The sequence below is a fragment of the Tursiops truncatus genome, chromosome 2, assembly GCF_011762595.2.
Source record: "Tursiops truncatus isolate mTurTru1 chromosome 2, mTurTru1.mat.Y, whole genome shotgun sequence".
In the NCBI taxonomy this organism is placed as follows: Eukaryota; Metazoa; Chordata; class Mammalia; order Artiodactyla; family Delphinidae; genus Tursiops; species Tursiops truncatus.
The window spans coordinates 28,204,201-28,225,136 of NC_047035.1; the positions used below are offsets into that span (position 1 = coordinate 28,204,201).

Consider the following 20,936-nt stretch of genomic DNA (forward strand, 5'->3'; position numbering starts at 1 on the left):
GCAGCAAAGCGGACCGGATGGGCGGGGTTTGCGAATGTCTGGGACCCTGTGTCTGGCTCCCTGGAGCCGGGGGCGGGGCGCGGGTAGGCCTCGGACCCGGTTGCTGGTGACCGGTCGCCTGACTGGGCTCCTCCCCCGGCCCGCCCCTGAAGGTTTATCTTGTGACCGCGGAATCTGGTTCTTCGTTCCTTGAGCTTGTAGTCTCAGCTGCGATGCGTTTCTTGGGCGCCGCGTTCCTGTTCCTGGCACTCAGCGCCTCCGCCCTGGCCGAGCCGGTGCATTTCAAGGACTGCGGTGAGCCCCGGGGCCAGCCTGAGGTTCCCGCACCCTCTGCGGGAGACCCCGACAGAACCCGGTGCTAAGATCTCCGAGCTAGGTTGGGTGGGTCCCCCGGGCCTCCAGGCTCAGCCTCGGACCCCTCGTGGAGTGGGCTGGAGTGGGTTGGGGTAGGGGACACGGTGCTGGCCTGGATGAAACCCGACCACTCACAACTTTTCTCCTTCCCTGGAACGCGTGTTTGGGATCCCAGCACATTCCTGGAGGTGGGCCTTTTGCTGAAGTTTCCTAAAGATTGTAGGGCAAACAACCGAAGGTCCATGTGCAGCGTTGGGCGTAAGGGGTGCGGCGCAAAACTGCTTTTTATTTATGCCTTGTGCCTTGGATGTCCTCTGCCTCTCCACTCCTTTTGCTTTTTTAAATTTCCGTTTTGCTGATAAGTCGAAAGTAAGTTCTCCTTTTCATGAGTTATTCCGTTAGGGCGTCCTTTGGGCTATGGAATTTTGTGATTCTTACCAGTTTTCCTCTCCTATTTATAAAACTCATGTTGCTGGTCACAACTTGTGATGCATAACCCTGTCATGCAGCTACGGTTGGAATCTTTGTTGAGAAGCACAACAGGGGGTAGAAATTGTGAGCTCCTTCAGTCAAGTCTATTAAATTGTTTGAGCAGAACTTTTCTGAAGTGGAGAGGTGTAATAATAAATGAAAGAGGCATGAAACTGATTTTATAAAATTTATGAGCTGGAAGGAAACTTGGAGATCCTATAGTCAATCATTGAATTCCAGAGATGTTAGGTTACTTACCCAGTCACACAGCAGAATGGCAACCAGAATAAATTTGCTCCATCATATCCAGTGCCCAGGTAATAGTAACTGCTTAATAAATATTTGTTGGAAAAGTAAATGAGGGAAGAAATACTCTTTCCACTATATCTCCAAAATTCATGTTGAGGCAAAAGCAAAGTTGGGGGCTAGGAGACAGGAGTGATTAAGGAATAAAAATTGCTGGCCTGTTTATACTTAACAAATGCTGTTCCACTGAACTAGGAGACTGGCATTTGAAAGATCCTATTATCACCTCAAATTACTGCCTTTCTCTCCACTAAACTTAGTGGCCAACATTTGGATGAAGACACTGTTAACTTTATTGTCACTCAACTCTCACAATCTATTTTACAGATGAGGAAACAGGCACATTAAGGTACTTGCCCAAGTTCTTACAGCAGTAAGGAACCAGGTTCCTAGTAAGCAGTAGGAAACTAGTGGGTGTTTGTGAGTCACTTTGGGTTTCAACAGTAACATTAACATTAAAAAAAAGGTGGGGGGGACTCGCCTGTTCCGTCCAGTGGTTAGGGCTCCCCGCTTATACTGCAGGGGGCAGGGGTTTCATCCCTGGTCAGGAAACTAAGATCCTGCAAGCCGCGGCACGGCCAAAAAAATTAAAAATTAAAAAAAGAAAAACAACTAAGGAAACTAAATCCTGACATTGTTCTGCTCATGTGAATAAAGCAGGTGTTAGACCTATGGCAAAAACCTCTTAAGGGAAGGAGAGTTTCAGTTACAGACTTTCAATTTACTTTTGAATTGGGAAATACAGTGTAAAAACTTCAGTGCCCACATCAAAAGGTTTTTTGAGTCCCACTCTATGCTCCCTTTCCCTGAAGTGGTATTTCCTCAAGTGAGAAATGGGGCCAAGCGAACTAGTTTTGCAATTTTTGCAGGTTAGGACTGAGAAGTTTGCTCTATTGACACTGGAAGTCCAGGAACGTCTTGTCAGCAATAATAAAACTGGATGAAGGAGCTACAAGTACTGCCCTCTACTCAGTTCCTACTAGATCATGTGACCCAGCCTTGAAAGAAACTAGAAGTTGAAACTAGAAGTTCAGCATAAACACTGATTTTCAATAAGTTGTTGACTAAAATTCCAGATATTTTCTTTCCTGGCCATAGACGATAGGACAGAGTGGAAGAGAGTGCCTAAAGAAGAGAATCTTGTATTTATTGTTTAAGAACTTTGCCATGATGGAGAAGCAAGTTGGTGATAGGGAACTGCTAAGTATGATTTACAGACCTAGCTGAAGCAGTGTTAGTCAATACGATGCAACTCTTCCACCCAAGAGCAGGCAGATAATGTGCTCTCAACCTGCCTTTTCCTTTCTGTCTTCATGCATTCTACTTTTGAGACAGAGTCCATTCTATTGTCTAGATCCATAATTTCTACCCACAAAGTAAATTTGAGGTGAGAGGCTCACCCTTTGTATGAAAGGGAAACTTGCTAACCCACCCAGGAGCAGCTACTCTAGATTGAATTCATGGACTAAATCCCAATATGATAGTAATAGTGAATACCTATATAGCATTACTATGTTCCAAGCACTTATTTCAGAGCTATATGTGTATTAGCTCACCTACCCTATGAGGTAGGTACCATTATTAGCCCCCAGAGAGGCTAAGTATCTTGCCTTAAGGTTCCATAGTAAGTAATGGAGCCAGTGAGATTTCAAAGCCAGGTGTCGGATCCCAGAGTCTAGCTGTCAGCAGTGGTATATGAGTGGCGGAGCTTAGGCTTACCCTGTCGTTTACTTGCGTTCTCTCCCATTCAGCTGTCTGGTTTCAGGGGCCTGGATGAAGTAAGGAGATTCTTAAAGATTTGTACTTAACCTTTTTTGGTCAAGGTATTTTTGTCCTTGTTTAGACTGAAAAAAAAGGACACACACCCTGCCTCAAAGACACTTATTTTGAAGAACACAGGTTCCAGAGTAGAGTGTGCTACAGATGCATGCTTAAGATTGTTCTCATCGGTAGGAGTGTACAAAGCTCAGAGACCACTGATTTGGAGAGCTACCAGGACGGGATTGAAAGATGGTAGGGAAAGGCAGTTAGGGAGCAGCCAGTCTCAAGATTCCAAATGGAAACAGTAGCGGTGCAACCTGAGCCATCGCTTATGCCGAGTGTGCTGCTTTAAAATCCTGTGTCAGGATGGAAGGAAGGGTGGGGATGATTTCCCCTGGAATAGCCCTCGCAGGATATAGAGCAGGGGAGCTGACTAGGTATACTCAATAATTTCTTTAATTCCCTTTCGCCTGTCAAATGTGAACAGTTTCCCGGGGACCACGGATGGTCAGAGAAAGAACTCGCCCCCATTGGGAAGGCAGAGCACCTTCCCGTTAGGTAAGAGACAGCCTAGGAGGTTTGTTTTCCCACCCATTTCAATAAATTTTTCTTCTTTTGCAGGTTCTGGGGTCGGAGTTATAAAGGAAGTGAATGTGAACCCGTGCTCCACCGAACCCTGCCAACTGCACAAAGGACAGTCTTACAGTGTCAATGTCACATTCACCAGTAGTGAGTAAAAGTGGCTCTTACCTTCAAATTCATCTTAAAGCGTAACATCAATCTCAAGTATTGGAATAATTGTGGGAATATGAGGGAGGGGAATTGCAGTCAGGAATTCTGTGACCTCCCTCTCAATGGGCAAAGCTTGGACTCACTATGCTTCCTTCTCATACTGGGTTCCCATATGCCTGTTTCTCAGAATCCATAGTTGCCAGACTCCCTTCGAGCAAACAGGGGGATTTCCATGTTTTCACAGGTCAAAGAAGACAGCTTGGCTTCTCCGTGCCCTATTTTTGGTTCACATTTCATGGGAGTGTCAACTCTGTTTAGCTACTGACTGCAGAGTGTTAGTACAGACCCCAACCCTGTAGACTCTGGAACGCCTCCAAAGTGTTATTTCAAGCAATATATCTTCTGGCTGTTAAGTCTATTTTCTGCCTGAAAATATAGGAACAATTAATATTTAGCCTCTGTAAGGTTTGGGGAACTCACTGGTGACCCAAGAAACAATCAAGAAGCTTTCTTCTTCAACTTGAAGGCATGTTGTTGGAACTTGTTTCTTTCTGGTACCACATTCATTTCCTTCAGATTCCCAGGAATCTAGACAATGTGAAAATCTCTGTTTCTAGAAAGAGCATCTACCTTGAATCTTTCCCTCATTTTCTATCCTATGGAACTAGACTAGACAGACTAATTAGGAACTTTGAGATTTCTGTCATCTCTTGTTTGTAAGCCTAAAGACAGCTCTTAAGTCCTAGAGTTGTTCTCTCTCCTGGACAATACGCTGTCCCCTCTAGTGTTCCAAACCAAAAAAGTACCTTCTAAACAAAAGTAATTCCCAACCCAGACAGAAAGAAAGAAGCAGAGCCAATGCTCTGGATCTCCAGAAGAACCTAATAGTGCATAACTCCAGTTACCCTAATTTTAGTATATTTATTCCTCTGCCCAACTTGCAATATGGAGGGTAGAGGTTAGCAAGAAATGTTCCTCTTTCTTTTACCCAGTTTCTAAAGGGTTACCGCTTTCACTGCTGTTACAGCCCGTGGCATTTCTAAGGAGACTCCTGTTCCCTCTTTCCATATTGTCTTCCATTTTATTCTTAATTTCTATCGGAATCCTTTGGACAGGGTATTTGAGAATTCAGAGACCAGTCTCCCCAAACCCTTTAAGATACGCAATACACTTTGACAGAACCTGATGTAAATAGTAAACAGAAAGTTTACCACCAAAAATCAGTTAGCTTGTTCGATAAGGTTATTTATCCATCCAGGTGGCTCTGATTCTCCTGAGAAACTATGAAGGCAGTGAAGAGCAAGGTGGGGTCAACAGCAAAAAAAACAGCCCCCACTGACTGCTTTTTTTTTTTTTTGTATAATTCAGTAATTTTTCAAGTTTCAGAGTGAATGCTTACTGTATAGCATTCACGGAGGTACTAAGTATAACTCCAAAGAGAAATAGACCCTAGGAATTAAGAGGTACAGAATTTGGTTTGCTATCCCAGCAGTGCCGTTGCTTGAGAATATGTCTGAATTTTTTATTTACAGTTTGGAAATAGGCTGTTTCCATCACCATCTTATTCTCTTTTTTTTTCTCTTAGGCACTCAGTCTCAAAGTAGCAAAGCCGTGGTGCATGGCATTGTGATGGGCGTCGCAATTCCCTTTCCTATTCCTGAGCCTGACGGTTGTAAGAGTGGAATCAGCTGCCCCATTGAAAAAGACAAGACCTATAGCTACTTGAATAAACTACCGGTGAAGAGTGAATACCCCTCTGTAAGTGACATTGTAGTTGAGGACACCAAAGGTCCTGTGACTACATTGGAAATATGAGGAGAGGGGGCAGGAAGAAAAGATTAGAATAAGAATCCTTCATCTCTATGAGGAAGAGTTGGACACCTGGGAGAAAGGAGTGTAGGAATCTTGAGCTGGGGTGGAGAGTTTTCACTGTGTCCCTTTTTTCTTTGTCTCTTGCTTAATGGTCAGCCTGGGCCTAACGATGCCTTTTTTATATACAGTATTTCACTGGATTCTTGTGACCACCTGTGTAGAGGTCATACTATCCCCATTTTACAGATGAAGAGATGTTAGCCTCCAATGCTATGCAATATGAACAGAGTCCATTCTGCCAAGAATTACAGCCTAGATTGAGACCCAGGTCTCGTGATTCCAAAACCTGTGCAATGTTATAAGATTTTAGCTAGGTACCAAATAGTTCAAGATTTCAAGTAGTCAGAGCATTGTCATCAGAAAAACTTGGTTTCTCCATTAATCTCTTAACAAGAAAGCAGTAATTTACTAGGTCCGTAGCAGAGCGGTGGCTTTTTCCTCTGCTTTCTCTCCTCCGCCACCACCACCACCCCCAACCTTCACCTCTGACTCGCCCTGCTGTACCTACTTCTTTTTCTACCAAACGCTTGTGAGATAGAGCCTGCTGGAATGAGCCTGTGTTAACAATATGAATCTTGATAAGAATGGAGGAAGTAAAGGGATTACTTTTTTTCCATGAAGAAAAAGAGCTGTATTTCTTTGTTGTTTTTTTTAAAAATTTATTTAATTTTTGGCTGCGTTGGGTTTTTTTTGTTGCTGTGCACGGGCCTTCTCCAGTTGTGGCAAGCAGGGGCTGCTCTTCGCTAAGGTGCGCAGCTTCTCCCTGCAGTGGCCTCTCCTGTTGCGGAGCATGGGCTCTAGGCGCACAGGCCTCAGCAGCTGTGGCACGTGGACTCAGTAGTTGTAGCGCCCGGGCCCAGCCGCTCCACGGCATGTGGGATTTTCCCGGACCAGGGCTCGAACCCGCGTCCCCTGCATCGGCAGGCGGATTCTCAACCACTCGCCACCAGGGAAGTCCTTAGAGCTGTGTTTCTTAAAAGGCGATCAAGTAGAACCAGGAGCAACCTGGCCATTTATTTCCTAGAAACAGCAAGTAATTAAAGGACATTCTAAAAAGACTCAAATATAGGGAGTCTGTGCTTAAGCGGTATCAGAGACCCTAAAGGTCAGGAAGAGATTTGTAGATTAATTTGCAGAGCAGCCAGGTAATCATGGGCATATCTGAGCCTCAATAACTTAGAGTGTCTAGTTAGGGCCTGATACCGAGTAGGCACTTAATATATGGTAGCTATTGTTAAGTGACATTTCATTTGTTTTTTGTTTGTTGGTTGTTGTTTTTGTTGGTTTTGCCATGCCACGCAGCTTAAGTGACATTTCATTTGAAAACCAGCTTAAACTATGTTAATGTGTGCACTAAGTGAAACAGTAGTTGATGTGTACTAGTCTTGAAAAATTTATCAAACAAGTTTCAAGAAGCTGGGTATCACTGTCACTCAAATGTTGCATTCTGAAGAAACATTTTGAGTACAAAAGAGAGGTTGTAACTAAAAGCAAGTAAGCTTAAGAAAGGACTGGCAGAGTGCCAGTGCCTTATTAAGAATTAGAAGAGAGAGCTCATAGTATGAGTGTTAACAAGTCAAGGCAGAGATCTCTAAGGGGGTATATTATTGAAGAAAGAAAAAACAGTTTGGGCTTCCCTGGTGGCGCAGTGGTTGAGAGTCCGCCTGCCGATGCAGGGGTCACGGGTTTGTGCCCCGGTCTGGGAAGATCCCACATGCCGCGGAGCGGCTGGGCCTGTGAGCCATGGCCGCTGGGCCTGCGCACCCGGAGCCTGTGCTCCGCAATGGGAGAGGCCACAACAGTGAGAGGCCTGCATACCGCAAAAAAACAAAACAAAACAAAAACAGTTTAAGGGCATTAATCAAAACTATATTGCCACAAAGGTCATTGTCCCTGAAAGTATTCATACAACCCTAAACTTCTTTGAACATCCTTTGTGCTTTGACATTTCATTTTCCAACTAACAAGTAAGTTTCCTGAGACCTAGGAATCTAACTTTTTACTCTTCATACTTCATAGTTAAAGTTGGAAAAAGCTGGATCAGGTTGTCAAAATGCATGTGACATTGTTTAAATGTAAAATTATTTTTCATGGATGGCTTTATTTTTTTTTAATTCATTCATTCATTTATTTATTTTGGCTGCGTTGGGTCTTCTTTGCTGCGCGTGGACTTTCTCTAGTTGAGCGAGCAGGGGCTACTCTTCGTTGTGGTGTGCGGGCTTCTCATTGCAGTAGCTTCTCTTGTTGTGAAGCATGGGCTCTAGGCACACGGGGTTCAGTAGTTGTGGCTCACGGGCTCTAGAGCACAGGCTCAGTAGTTGTGACACACGGGCTTAGTTGCTCCGCGGCATGTGGGATCTTCCCCATCCAGAGCTCAAACCTGTGTCCCCTGCATTGGCAGACAGATTCTTAACCACTGCGCCACCAGGGAAGTCCTGGCTTCATTTATGTACCATTGATCTCAGAGGGAAAAAATGCTTTAGAAATTGTATTTGAGAAGCTAACTGCTAACACCAAATCCTAGGTGTAACTTGGTTTGCCCTTCTAAGCTAAAGGACACGGGCTGTGCCCACATCCCAAGCAGGCTTCATGGTGGCATGACTTAAGAAGAAAAGGATGAGGAATTAGGCAGTTTGTTACAATTTACATTTAGGATTCATAGTTAACCCCATTCTGGATTGACGTGAGGTTCTAGTTTCATTTTTCCCAATTCTTTTTCTCTTTCTCCAGATAAAACTGGTGGTGGAGTGGGAACTTACGGATGACAACGACCAACGTCTCTTCTGCTGGCAAATCCCAGTACAGATTGAAAGCTAGAGCTATTTGATGCCAATATGTCCGTCTGGGGGTGAGAGAGCACGGGTGGAGGGAGAGGAGGAGAGATCAAGTCTAAACTAAATCAGTGCCATAAGATGAAAGGAATTTCTAGACTGCCGTTCTAGCCTCTCAACCTCCAAAAGCATCTAAGACCCTATTTCCTGAGAGCTCAGAACTGTCGCCCCTGTATTATCCTTTGTAAAAGGGTTGAAGGAAGGAAGAGAAAGTGAGACTGTAGGGATTGATTTAATTGTCTTCAGGGAGAGTTTTTTGTTTGTTTGTTTTGGTTTGGTTTTTGCTTTTGGGATAAGGAGGGTCTAACCAGACATGATCCAAATGAGGCTGCTTGGGGGATATTGGATAACTTGCCCTAGGGTAACTAGCCCTTGCAGCCAAGCACGGGTTCCAAACCACATCCATCTAAGTGGGATATTACATCTGCAAGTTCCTCATCTCCACGTGCCTCGTTGAGTTCAGTGCATCTGGCCAATGAGCTTCCTCACCTCCAGCTCCGCTGCTTCACTGGCCATGACTTGCTGTGCAGTGGTGTCCAGCGTGGTAGTGGAGGGGAGGTCTTCTACAACAGAAATTCTCTGCAGTTAGCGCATGTCTCCTTTACTATCTTAGGTGGTTTTCATTAAATGCATCACTTGATTAGCAGATGTTTGATTTTTTTTTTTTTTAACAACACTAACTTGTGGCTTCTTTATGCACCTGGAAATGTCCCTTTGAATAAATAAAAACTCGTCAATCTTTTCTTCTGCATTTGGGCTGTGGACACCTGCTTCTTTCACAGAGTATGTTCCCCCAGATCCATGGTAGGTGGACACCTGGTCCCGTGGTCCCAGAGTGCAGTACTGTAAAGACATGACTTTCAGAAACTGCCACTTCTCCCTTTCACACAGTTAGGCCTCACCTCTCTATCTTACACAAAACGACCTTGTTTGCTTCACTTTGCACAGTCGTATACCACCAAGTGTGCTTGAAAGAAACAGTGAAAGCAAACATCACCTAGTTGAATAACAACATCTGCAGGGTCAGGGGAACTGAATTTGGGGTTGAGGCGGGGAGTAGGAAGTTACAAGTTGGCATAAGTGCAGCAATCTTTGGGAACCTCCTGCCTTGAAGAAAGCCTAGAAGCTTAAAGATGAAATGTGAAGTTGCAGGAAGTAATGGCTAGATTATTTAAATCTTGGAGTGTCCTGCTCTTGAAGTACAAGTATAATCATGGGGCATATATTTTGCTGTTTTGAATCAATGTACTATCAGTCAGGTTTTAGCTGTCACAGAGATTACAGCCCTATTCACAAAGGAGTTGGGTAATGTGGAAGGTCATCTCTTTTAGTCTGGGGTGCTTATGCAGCAAATAAGTCATTTGGTCCAGTTCTTTTCATCCTACTGATTTCACTAGATTTCTTGGATTTCTTTGGCTTGTGAGTTTCCCAGGAAAACCACCAGGGGACAGCAATAGATTGGGAATAATGTTATCAACGGCCAAGATTTCCTAGTTAATTCCTGGAGCCATTCAACCACTGTACTCTAGCTAAGATGTTTTGTGTATCCTGTCACACTGTGTCTAGAGGGACAGCCCACTCTCTCCACATGCTGAACCCTGGGTATATCAAACTTAAATGGATTCCAGAGGTGGTTAACTGCTGTAGTTTCTGGCTTCAGACTGCCGGTAGTTGGATCCTGGCTTCACCAATCAGTAGGATAACCAGTATGATCTTTAAATCCCTTAACTTTTCTGTGTGTCAGTTTCCTTATCTGTTAACTAGGGTTAATAACAGTAGAGCTGTGAGGATTAAATGAAGCGATGCATGTAAAGCATTTAGAATGACCCCTGGCACATAGTACATAATCAGTAAATGTTAGCTGCATTCCAAGAGACAGACATTGTCCCTCATCTAGGTATAGCAGGAAAATCAGAAGGTTCAATCTGATGTGTGATGATACGTCACCTCAAAAGTGAGGCAATGCTCTATGCACAGGAACTTTCTCATGTGCCTGGAAAACCTCAGTTCTCATATGCGTCTGCTCTCGCCCTAATCCCAGAAGACTCTCATGTCATTGAGCTCCTTTGAGGCTAACAATTGCCTGCCCTGCATTTTGTACTTCTGCCCTCATATGTTGAAGGAAGACAGAAAAAAAGCAGTCCCACTAGTGTATACCCTTCTGTTAGAGCAGAAGGGTCATGCGACAGCTTAGAACTGTTTACCAGCCATTGTGAGGCTACGTGGAGCCTGCAGCAGTGAGCTGGGTAGGGCTCCCATGGAGGGATTAGTTTGAAAGGTCGTCTTCTGTACAGAGGGTTTGCGGGCAGCCCCCTCAAAAAGGTCATGCTCTTTCCTGTGACGCTCTCACGCTTTTCTAGTCCACTGAGCAAGCCATGGAGGCTTAGACAGCTCCTCTCTTGCGTGAGTTCCAGAGTAGAGAAACCCCAGACTGCAGTGGTTAAAAAAACATGATGCAGACCCCTGTTTACAGCATAAAGGGAATCCGATACCCAGTATCCCCAGTTTGGGAGAGCGTTAGATGGGAGGGCTGGCATTTCCTCAAATCTTCAGGCTAATGAAAAGCAATGAGCATGGAGTAATTTCTAATCCCCTATGTTTGGTTTGAAATTTTAGTTGACTTTTTAAAAGCAACAGATTGATCTTAATTATGCTTTGCGAAGGTTGATAAAACAGTCTGTTCTCTGAGAACACCCACGGACATAGGAAAGTGGCTTGACATAGGTGGGGTCCAGGCTAAGGGAAGGTGATCTGGGATTAGCCATTTACATCAGACAATCCAAGAAGCAAATATTGCTTAAACGACTGGGTTGTTGTGAGGACAGGGTCATGGTACGTAGGGAGAGCACTGACACAGAGGAAAGGGTTATGTGTGAAAAATGTCGCCAAGGTGATAGTTACCTTGAAGAAGTCTTTTCCCAGGGACCCTTGGGAGAGAGAGCAGGAAATAGAAGCTGGGGGATTTAAAGGCCTGACATACTCAGCTGAGGAGGGTGAGGGTGTGTGTGTGTGTGTGTTGGGAATGGGAGCTGCAGTCTTGTGTGACCTGCGGTAGAAAGTGGCACAGGATCTCCACAGATGTTGCCTAAAAAAGTCTTTAGAAGAGTTGAGTCATTTTGGGTTGTTGTGTTTCCTTCTATGAAGAGAATCCCCTGGCCTATCCCTCAGATTCTAAACTGAATCCTATTCAGTTACAGCTGTCAGTTGACTAGCAACTAAATGGTCTGGGTGTTGGTTGCCATGGAAACAGCTAAAAGGCCCATCGCTATGGGAACCTACCATGCTCTCCAAACCAGGGATTTGGTTTCTAAAAAGAAGTGGAGGGGAGGGTGGTGGATGGGGCCCAGGAGATGGGCTGCAGAGGTGGCTTGAGGGTCCTTGGAGAAGGTGGCAAAGTGGTGAGCACACATGGCTAGCTCCTTAGTGACTGGGGTGGAAGAGGGGCAGTGGTGTCTCCCACTTGCTGCAGGCATTCCCTGCCTGTTCTCGGCTCCTTGCCCCATGACGCCAGAGTGCAGATGTTTGCTGTCCCAAATAGAGGAAAGGCATGAGATCCTGGGGCAGACCTAGCCCATCAGCGCTGCTCCCCTCATCTGCTGGGGCTCTGAGAGGAAAAGCCGTGGCTCCTATCTGCCTGGCAGGCTGTTCTCCACACGTCGTGTGTCCCAGATAAGCAGCCAGCAGTGAAAGGATGAGCTTAGCTCTGCCTGCCGGTCGGCTAAGCTGATAAGGAGCCTGGCAGACAAAATGAATGACTGCTGGCCTTGAATATGGCAGAGATGCTGGGAGTTGGAAGATGCCAGGTGAGGAAGCAGTAGGGCTTCTGTTCTTAGCGTTAGAGAAATGCATTACTCTGCTCTCCCCTACCCACCCACAGGCCTCTACCACAAAAAAAGGAGTACTGCAGGTGGAGCAAAATATTAAAGATGAGGTTTTGCGGAGGTTCTCGATGGACGCGCACAACCGTTATGAGTTTCTTTTCTGGGTTTTGCAATCGAGGGAAATAGCTTACATCAGTGTTTAGTGGTAAGCTGACCTTTTACTGAAACAAAGACGAAACATCCTAGTGGCTCTGCCATGAATTACTGTCAATGTGTAATATAAAAATGGAAGGGATTGGGCTAGATAATCTCTAATGTCTGTGTCAGAACTAACAGCTTATGATTCATCAAGACACTGAAGGGAAGCTCAAGCACCACGGGCAAGCGGATGCAGACTAGTCACACCTGTGAGAGCAAGGACACTTCCCGGTGTCCAGAGGGCCTTAAGACAGAGACTAAGGCCAAGATATTTGATTCAGAGACCATCTCAGATAGGTTTGTCCCTGGGGACTTTCACCCGATTCCCACAATTCTGAGATGGGTGGTCTTGATCTTCTCTCCTCATCTCGCCGCCTCCTACCTGCAGGCGCTGGTCTTGGCCCCTCCTGGGGAGCTTTAGAGTCTAGGAGCCTGGCACCAGAGACAGATGCCATCTGCAATCTGAACCACTCCACAGGACCATTGAGCATTTCCCCAGGCTCATAGGGAGGTTTTCACTTTTGGAACACAGCAGTTGTTTAGATTTCTATACTGTTTAAATTTTTAAATACATACTGGGTTTCTATCCCAGCTCCAACTCTTTCCCCGGCTGATTGACGTTGGATGAGTTATTTAACTTACGTTTAAGGCTTCAATTTCCTCAGCTGTAAAACAGGAGGATAAGAGTGTCCACCCGGGGGTGGTTCTAATGATGACCCGAGGTGGTGTATGCAAAGCATTCAGCTCAACGCCTGACTCTAATAAGTACCTGATTATTATTATCCTTCTAGATAAGAAAAGAAGGTTGCATCCATGGAAACTGCTCAGTGGCCTAGAATCACAGGCACTTGCCATGAATTTGTCTTCTAGGCTTCATTTCAGGTGCCATTCAAGACCAGTGGCCTCCTGATGGCCACCCTGTGGTTTGCCTTCATTAAGGCCGATTCTAATCCTATCTTTATGACACTTCACCACATTCTTTTTCATGTGTAATTTGTAATTATTGTGTCAGCTTACCTTCCTACTAGACTGTAAACATCTTGAGAATAGAGACTGCCCTTTCCTCTCTAAGTAAATGCCTAAAACTCAGCAATTATTTAGCAATTTTTTTCTCTTTTTTATTTTTTTGCCGCTCCACAGGTCTTGCGGGATCTTAGTTCCCCGATCTGGGGTTGAACCCGGATCAGCGCTGTGAAAGCACCAAGTCCTAACCACGGACCCCCAGGGAATTCCCATTTAGCAAATTTTTTTAATGTGGAAAAAAATGTCATGATTCTTTAAGTGTTGAATCTGACCATTTAACCCTACAGTAGCCTTGGTCTCCAAAGGGCTGGGAAGAGTAACAGTCGATTTGGTTTCATCCACAGAAAGAAGGGCATGGTAGTGCCCTATCCTGGGTGGGTAGCTCTAGAGCAGGACTCGGGCTCCCATCCTGTAGAAGTCAGTTGTCATCTGTGTCCGAGGCTCATTGACAACACTAGCTTGTCTCCAGCCTGCAGGCTCCCTGGCCTTGGGCTCAGGAGGAAATGTCTCCCCCTCCCTTCCTGGCAGCTGTCTGTCTTCAGTTCTGTTCTCCCAGCCTCCTGGCTGCTCTTGGCTGCCCCTGTCTGGGTCACGATGCCAGTTCTGTAGCTGCATGTTGTATCAGGTTGCCTCTGAGAGTTCGAGAGAAAGTGGATCTGGCTTATCCAACTCTATCCCCTCTCTGGTACGCTGAATCTCTGCAGCCTTTCGGCTTCCCTCCAGAGCCTGCCAGTGCTTGGCTCAGCAGGAGCAAGGCCCGTAGAGCTATCCAGAGCATCTCCAAGAGTGTGGCTGCTGAGAACCATCTCCTTTCAAGGTGGGTAAAGGAAAGCGCTGGGGTAGGGAGTAAGGCAGCAGAGTGGATGTAAGAGAAAAGACTCTAGGCTGGACCGATTTGCCGTAGGATCTTTGGACGAATCATTTAACCTCTTTTAGTTAAATACATCACAGAGGTGTTGTATGGACAAAAGGAAATGACGGATGTGCACATATAGCTTGGAAATACAAAGGCTACTCATACTCAGAATATTGATATCATAGGCTAGTGGAGAGGACGGGCAATTCACCCTGTAGATTTTCCGGCTTAGTTACTGATGACTTGATGAGCTGGACATACCCACAGAAAAACCCACAAGAAAAACAGCGTCCTGGATTTGATCACTCTAAGAGCAAGTTGAAGATTTCACCACAAAATGGATGTCTAAGGCAGCTGACTCTTCTGAAATGTTTGCTGTTAGTCCTGAGGGTATATGCAGCTAAGGCAACTGCTCATTTCCGTCATCCTCATTCCCTTGCAGAATTTATGTGGGCAGGACACTGTGCATTACTTCAACCAACGCTTACTGAGCACCTGTTGTGTGCCAGGCACTCTGCTCGGCCCGAGGGATGAAAAAAATGAGTAGGGCAAGGTCCCTGCCTTCAAGGAGCTCAGAGTCTAGTGGTAGAGGCAAGTGGCAACCCATCACGGCGATACAATGGGACAATGCTGTGACAGTCACATGTACAGGAGGCCATGCCATCCAGAGGGCAGAGCACTGAAGGCAATTTGGCCTGGAAGCGGCAGAGCCAGGTCAGTCTTCTGCTGGGAGCATGGCTGCAAATGGAGATGTCTAATATGGTACTAGATCTTTATTCATCCATCATTTATCCTTCCTTCCGTCATTCAACAAACATGTCCCTGCTCTTTGTCTTCTGAGGTTTTGGGGAATATTTATTGTAGTGAATTTACCTTCTCCTGAACTCCTCGTCTTGGTTAATTTGTTTTCACTTAAAGTTCTTCCTGCTCCGTTTACTCTGAAACTAAGTAAACATATTTGGTTATGTCCTATGTACCTAGTACACGTATGTGTATCTCCAGCTAAAGTTACCAATTTGGATTTTAGACTTCTGGCCCCCATCTGACCCACTTCTCCTTTCTCTGTCTATGTTCCAGCCACACTGGTCTTTCAGTTCCTCAAGTTGGCTGTGCTCCCCTCCCCCAGGCACGGGACACTTACACATGCTGTTCCCTCTGCCTGGAATGCTCCCCCTCACTCAGTTAACATTCATTTAGTTAACTCTTAGTCATCCTCCACATTTCTGCTGAAATACCTCTTCCTCCCGGAAGCCTTCCCTGACCACCTCCCCCAGATCAGAGCAAGTCCGTACTTTGCTCTACGTTCTCATGGCACCCTAGTTCCTCCCTTCCAGGCACGGTTCAAAGTTACATGCTGGTAGGATTATTTGATTAATGTCATTTCTCTCAATAACTTGTAACCATCATCAGGAGAGAAAACATTTCTATTTTGCTCATCACTATATGCACAGTGTGTAGCACAGCTCAACCTGAGGAGCAGGTGGCCAATAAATATTTTTGGAGGAATTAATTAATGGAGTGATTAATGACTTTTTTGCCACTATTTGCCTTGGGCCTAAATGGCTGTGTGTCCAAAACCAAAAACAATCCCAAACATAAAATCAAGGACCAGAACTGAACAGGGAACATCCTCTAAGAGAGGCACAAAAAGAAGGTAACCAGGGGCGAGATGTCCCAGAAATAGGGGGCTACTGGCTTGTAGGAGTGGAGGGCCAAGGTAGGAAAAATAGGAAGTCTGGAGCCCCCTGGCAAGGTCAGACCTAGGAGGTGGGTTGGGAAGGAGGGAAAATCAATAGGTAGGTGTTGAGCTATTACCCTGATTTTCTCACAGGATACTTGTGTTCCTTGGGTGTAAGATAATGTACGGGGGTCCAAAAGACAGGATAAGTGTCCCATTCTCCTACTGCTTCGGTTATAACTAGACTTTGAGGAGTGTGGGATTGAGGGAGAGGAAGATCATTTTATATTAAAACCAGTACTGATATAAAGTGGAGTATAAATTTCATATGATGATAAAAACACAAGATTTCAAAGACATTGATGCTATGACTTCAGTGGTAGATCAGTGAAAGAGTCTGAAAAGCATTAATACCTCAAAGTACTATATTCCAAAGGATTCCATATGATTGAAGTTTTATGAAGCAAATATTAGATATACATGAAGAATATGCTCTTTTTTTTTTTTTTTTTTGCTGTACGTGGGCCTCTCACTGCTGTGGCCTCTCCCGTTGCGGAGCACAGGCTCCGGACGCGCAGGCTCAGCGGCCATGGCTCACGGGCCCAGCTGCTCCGCAGCATGTGGGATCTTCCCGAACCGGGGCACGAACCCGTGTCCCCTGCAACGGCAGGCGGACTCTCAACCACTGCGCCACCAGGGAAGCCCAAGAATACGCTCTTTTGAGGCAAGATTTTTCTTGTTCATTTTTGTACCGCTCACCCCTCCCTCGAAGACCTAACACAACAGTAGTTGTGCATGCAGTGTTGAACGGAATCCACAGCAAACCACTCACTGTTAGTCTGGTCAGTAAATTGTTCACTGGATTTTATTATCAAGGTTGCTCTGCCTACCCACTCCTCCAGAGAGAGTTGGGGTCACTTCTGTGTCTCTCTGGAGAGGAGCTAAATAAAGAGGCTCCGTGGGGTGTTGTGTCCAAACTATTCCAGGACGGAATTGTGTGGGAGACAATGGAGAGGAAGCAAGAGTGAGATGCAAAGCAAAAAAGTTTGAAGAGGATTCAACTTCCTGCCATTGCCTATAAGGAAATTATTCTCTAGTTTCTCTGCATGTTTCCTCAGTTTTCTGTGTTTACCTTGACTCCAGGAGGAACTGTGAGCTTTTTGAAGTCAGGGCTGTGTCTGTTTTTCACACAAAGCACCTGAAAACCATGCACCATAAATTCTTGTCCACAGTCTGGCCCAGGGAATCCCCAGGATCAGCGTCGATAGAATCTTGGCAAAGATAACCATCCAGATTGCAAAGCCACGAAGAGCAGAGTTCTCAGAGGTAGGTGGTAGGAAGCAGGAAGTTGATAGAGTAGGTGTGTGAGCAAGGCTGGTGGGTCCTTACGAGTGAGCTGAGCCTTGGCGAGCAGCAGTGGGGATGCGGGTAGTGCTTACTGGGATTGATTCTCAGCAGGCTCTGAGATGAAGGAGACAATGTTCTCAGACTTAAATCATTGCTTTTAACTCCCCCAGCGTAATCTCTAATGGTCCCTGGCTGGTGCCACTCAGAGCATCCACCCCCAGACACCCCACTCTGCCTACCTGAGCAAATTCTTCCCAGCTTCTCAGCAACTCTGTATCTCAAATCCATGGCTGCCACCTCCCTTTCCAATGCAACGCATCCCTGTCCCTATTCATTCAGCGTTTAGGGAAGGCGAGGGAGTTTGCAACTCCGCAGTCTGGATACTGTTTCCAGCGTGTATCAAATCAACTACCCCCAGAAGCAGCTCTCTCATGAAGGGACCAGACCCTCCTGTAAAATGTAGCAGGCTGAAGGTCTTGGATGGTGAATGCGCGGGAGGTGCCCGCAGCCAGTGATGGGGTTTGAAAGCAGGGCGCCAGGCTGCACCCTTGTCAGGAGAGGGTTGGAAATAAGCCAAATAGAACAGAATGGAAAAAGAAAAATCATCTGCAGTTCTTAAAAAAAATAAAACTAAAAACGGGAAGGTAGAGTCAAGGACACGAGACTTGTTGCCAGAGAAGTTGGGGATGAGGGCAAGAGATGCGCCACACTTTTCTCCTCTCCTTCCTGACTGCGTTTTCTCCTTTTCTCATAACCTCCCCGATAAATCACCTGTAAATTGTAACCGCGCGAGCTGCAGCCACTTGAAATTGCAGTCTGGCAGCCCTAAGACTGGCATTCAGGGACTGTCTTTGTCACGAAAAGCAGAATTTTTGTTTATTTTGGTAAATTAATTGCTGGCAGAGAGAGCTTTTCATTTTCCAACCCAAACGATACAAAAGAACACTGCAGGGTTGGAAAGCACCTAAAGGGTATTCTGGGTTAAATCACCAGCCTGAGCAGCAGACACGGACTGTCCTTGGCATCCCTGGATATAAAACCACAAAATAGGCCAGGACTGTGTGCTGAGCCCAACGTGTGCACATAAGCAGCCCCTGAGCCTTTACCCTTTCGCAATGTGCAGGCAACCAAAACAAACCAGCCTGCCATCCTGGGGCTGGGTGACAATGTCTGTGCCTCATCTACAATTCCTGCCACAGGTGACGAGTGCTTCAGGTGGCATTAGAGGAGGACACCTGTGGCCATGTCTTAGGGAAAAAGCTGGGACTTCCCTGGTGGTCCAGTGGTTAAGACCTCACCTTCCAACGAAGGGAGTGCAGATTCGATCCCTGGTCAGGGAGCTAAGATCCCACATGCCTCAGGGCCAGAAAACCAAAACAGAAAACAGAAGTAATATTGTAACAAATTCAATAAAGACTTTATTTATTTATTTATTTTATTTTATTTATTTTTGGCTGCGTTGGGTCTTTGTTGCTGTGCGTGGGCTTTCTCTAGTTGCGGCGAGTTGGGGCTACTCTTCGACGTGGTGCGAGGGCTTCTCATTGTGGTGGCTTCTCTTGTTGCGGAGCACGGGCTCTAGGTGCGCAGGCTTCAGTAGTTGTGGCGCGCAGGCTCAGTAGTTGTGGCTCACGGGCTCTAGAGCACAGGCTCAGTAGCTGTGGTACATGGGCTTGGTTGCTCCGCGACATATGGGATCTTCCCAGACCAGGGATCAAACCCATGTCCCCTGCATTGCCAGACAGATTCTTAACCACTGCGCCATCAGGGAAGTCTCAATAAAGACTTTAAAAATGGTCCACATCAAAAATATATATATATATTAAAGAAAAAAGGAAAAGGCTCTGGGAAGTCTCATTGTCATAAAGGTCACTGTGGCCTCTGCACGTGATGCTGTCCTGCCATCTTCCCCAACGTCAGACCTGGCCTGGTCATCTTCCTACATAATGAGTCTTACCAGTTGGTCGGCCGTCTGTACCAATCCCACCATGGGGAACAAGTGAGTGTGGTGACTTGGGAAAGATGACTGCCACAGGACTTAGCAGAACCCACAGACACATACCTCACAGGTACACACACTACAGAGATGCCAATCCTGTTCTATTCTAGAAAGTATTCAAATGACGGAAAGGCAAGATTTCAGTGAGGTTATTCGGGAAAGGTTTCCTGAAGGGGAGGAGATGTTCAACCACTTATTCAAGGGGTATTTTCTTGATTTAGCAGAAAGAAAGGGGAGGGCCTTCCAGATGGTGGTTGAGGATATGGTTTGGAGCAGGAGGAAGTAGGAAGCTGAGTGTCTGCAGGGGGCCATGCCAGGTGGTGTTTGGCGGGGGTGGGCTCGGGTCAGTAAGAAGTGAGTGGCCCAGGCGACTCGCTTGATGAGTAACTGGGGCTCGGTGTGGGTTGCACACTGAACACGCAGCAGGTTTCCAAGCAGGGGGAGGGGATAATGAGGCCAGCCGAGTGTGTGGGATGAGCTGGAATTGGGAGGCTGGAGCAAGGGGTCCAAACAGGAACTTTGCCTTATTGGGAGCTCAGCATCAGAGGCTGGACCAGGGTAAGGGCTGGGGAAAGAAAGGGGATGGCAGGAGAATGTCTTTGAGGAGGAAGGCAGAAGGAAGTTCAAAGGAGAAAGAGAAGTAGGCCCTGGGCCTACTTGCTCTCTCACTGGAGCAAGTTTATAAGAACAGGAGGAAGAAGAGCCTGGAAGAAACAGAGTCCTGCCAGCTAGACTCCAGCCCTCTGGCCATTGAGTAATACCTGTAAAGCAGTTTCAATATGTAGTAAGAAAGACTTTCACATCTATAATCTGTTTTGATCAGAATACCTCTGTGATATAGGCAGGGTCAGAGGTCATCTCCCTATAACAAGGGAAGAAAGGGAGGCACAAATGATTAAAATAACTTGCCCGAGGTCCCGGTCACACCTCATTCCTTTCGTAAGGCAGACCAAGAGGAAAGGCGAGGAGTTCCCTGGGCCAGGCTTCCCTTTCCCTGCAGGCCTTCCTGCCTTGCTGGTAACCATGTTCCCTGGGCTCCACGGAGTCAGCACCCAAGCTGGCATCCAGGTCCCAGCACACCAGGCTGCTGGATCCCCCTCTTGGGACCTCAAGGGTCTGCCGAGCCTTCCCACCTCAGGACAGTCGGGGGTGGCTGGATGCTGGCTTCAAGTCCCTCTTCTGGCTCTCTCCTCGGAACTCTTGCTGCCTCAAGTCTCCTTGCCGTCTCCACGGACGCTTGCTCCTTCTCGAGGTCTAGCTGTGGGTTTGGATCAACCCCTGGTCTGCCCCTTCCAATACACCTCCTACTGCCCTGCAAGGGTCTCTCCTTGGCCCCTCCTCATCCTTTCTTGGGCACTTCACATTTTTCATTGCTCAGATAAGGGGTTTTCATATCAGTCCTGAAGAGAGACAGTGGAGGGGCTATTCTTGCTACCTGCTCCAAGAGGCAATTTCATTCCGGCTCCTCAAGTCTGGATGTGTTTGGGGAACAGAGCTGCTCTTTGTCTAAGAGAATTCTTGGACTTCCCTGGTGGTGCAGTGGTTAAGAATCCACCTGCCAACGCAGGGGACACGGGTTCGAGCCCTGGTTCGGGAAGATCCCACATGCTGAGGAGCAACTAAGTCTGTGCGCCACAACTACTGAGCCTGCGCTCTAGAGCCCGTGAGCCACGACTCCTGAAGCCCGTGT

At 46.4% G+C, this 20,936-nt stretch overlaps 1 protein-coding gene and 1 long non-coding RNA gene across 2 annotated transcripts; one reads left to right on the forward strand and one right to left on the reverse strand.

The window, feature by feature from the left end:
* Window positions 1-14: 14 nt before the first annotated feature.
* NPC2 (NPC intracellular cholesterol transporter 2) lies at window positions 15-9,078 on the forward strand. Its single transcript, XM_019921222.3, has 4 exons — window positions 15-294; window positions 3,514-3,621; window positions 5,210-5,382; window positions 8,227-9,078. The coding sequence occupies exons 1-4, from the start codon at window positions 213-215 to the stop codon at window positions 8,311-8,313; spliced, it is 450 nt and encodes a 149-aa protein (XP_019776781.1). The 5' UTR covers window positions 15-212; the 3' UTR covers window positions 8,314-9,078.
* On the reverse strand, window positions 8,978-13,190 carry LOC141277942 (uncharacterized). The gene is made up of 2 exons (XR_012329904.1): window positions 13,116-13,190; window positions 8,978-9,170 (listed from the first exon to the last, which is right to left on the reverse strand). It is a non-coding gene; the product is annotated as an uncharacterized lncRNA (long non-coding RNA).
* Between the last annotated feature and the right edge of the window lie 7,746 nt (window positions 13,191-20,936).

What these genes read in the sequence shown, in the direction of transcription:
- NPC2 (XM_019921222.3), top strand. Translation starts at nt 213, where the DNA reads ATGCGTTTCTTGGGCGCCGCGTTCCTGTTCCTGGCACTCAGCGCCTCC. An exon ending in CAATGTCACATTCACCAGTA is followed by an intron (nt 3,622 to 5,209) that starts GTGAGTAAAAGT and finishes TTTTTCTCTTAG; the next exon opens with GCACTCAGTCTCAAAGTAGC. An exon ending in TGAAGAGTGAATACCCCTCT is followed by an intron (nt 5,383 to 8,226) that starts GTAAGTGACATT and finishes CTCTTTCTCCAG; the next exon opens with ATAAAACTGGTGGTGGAGTG.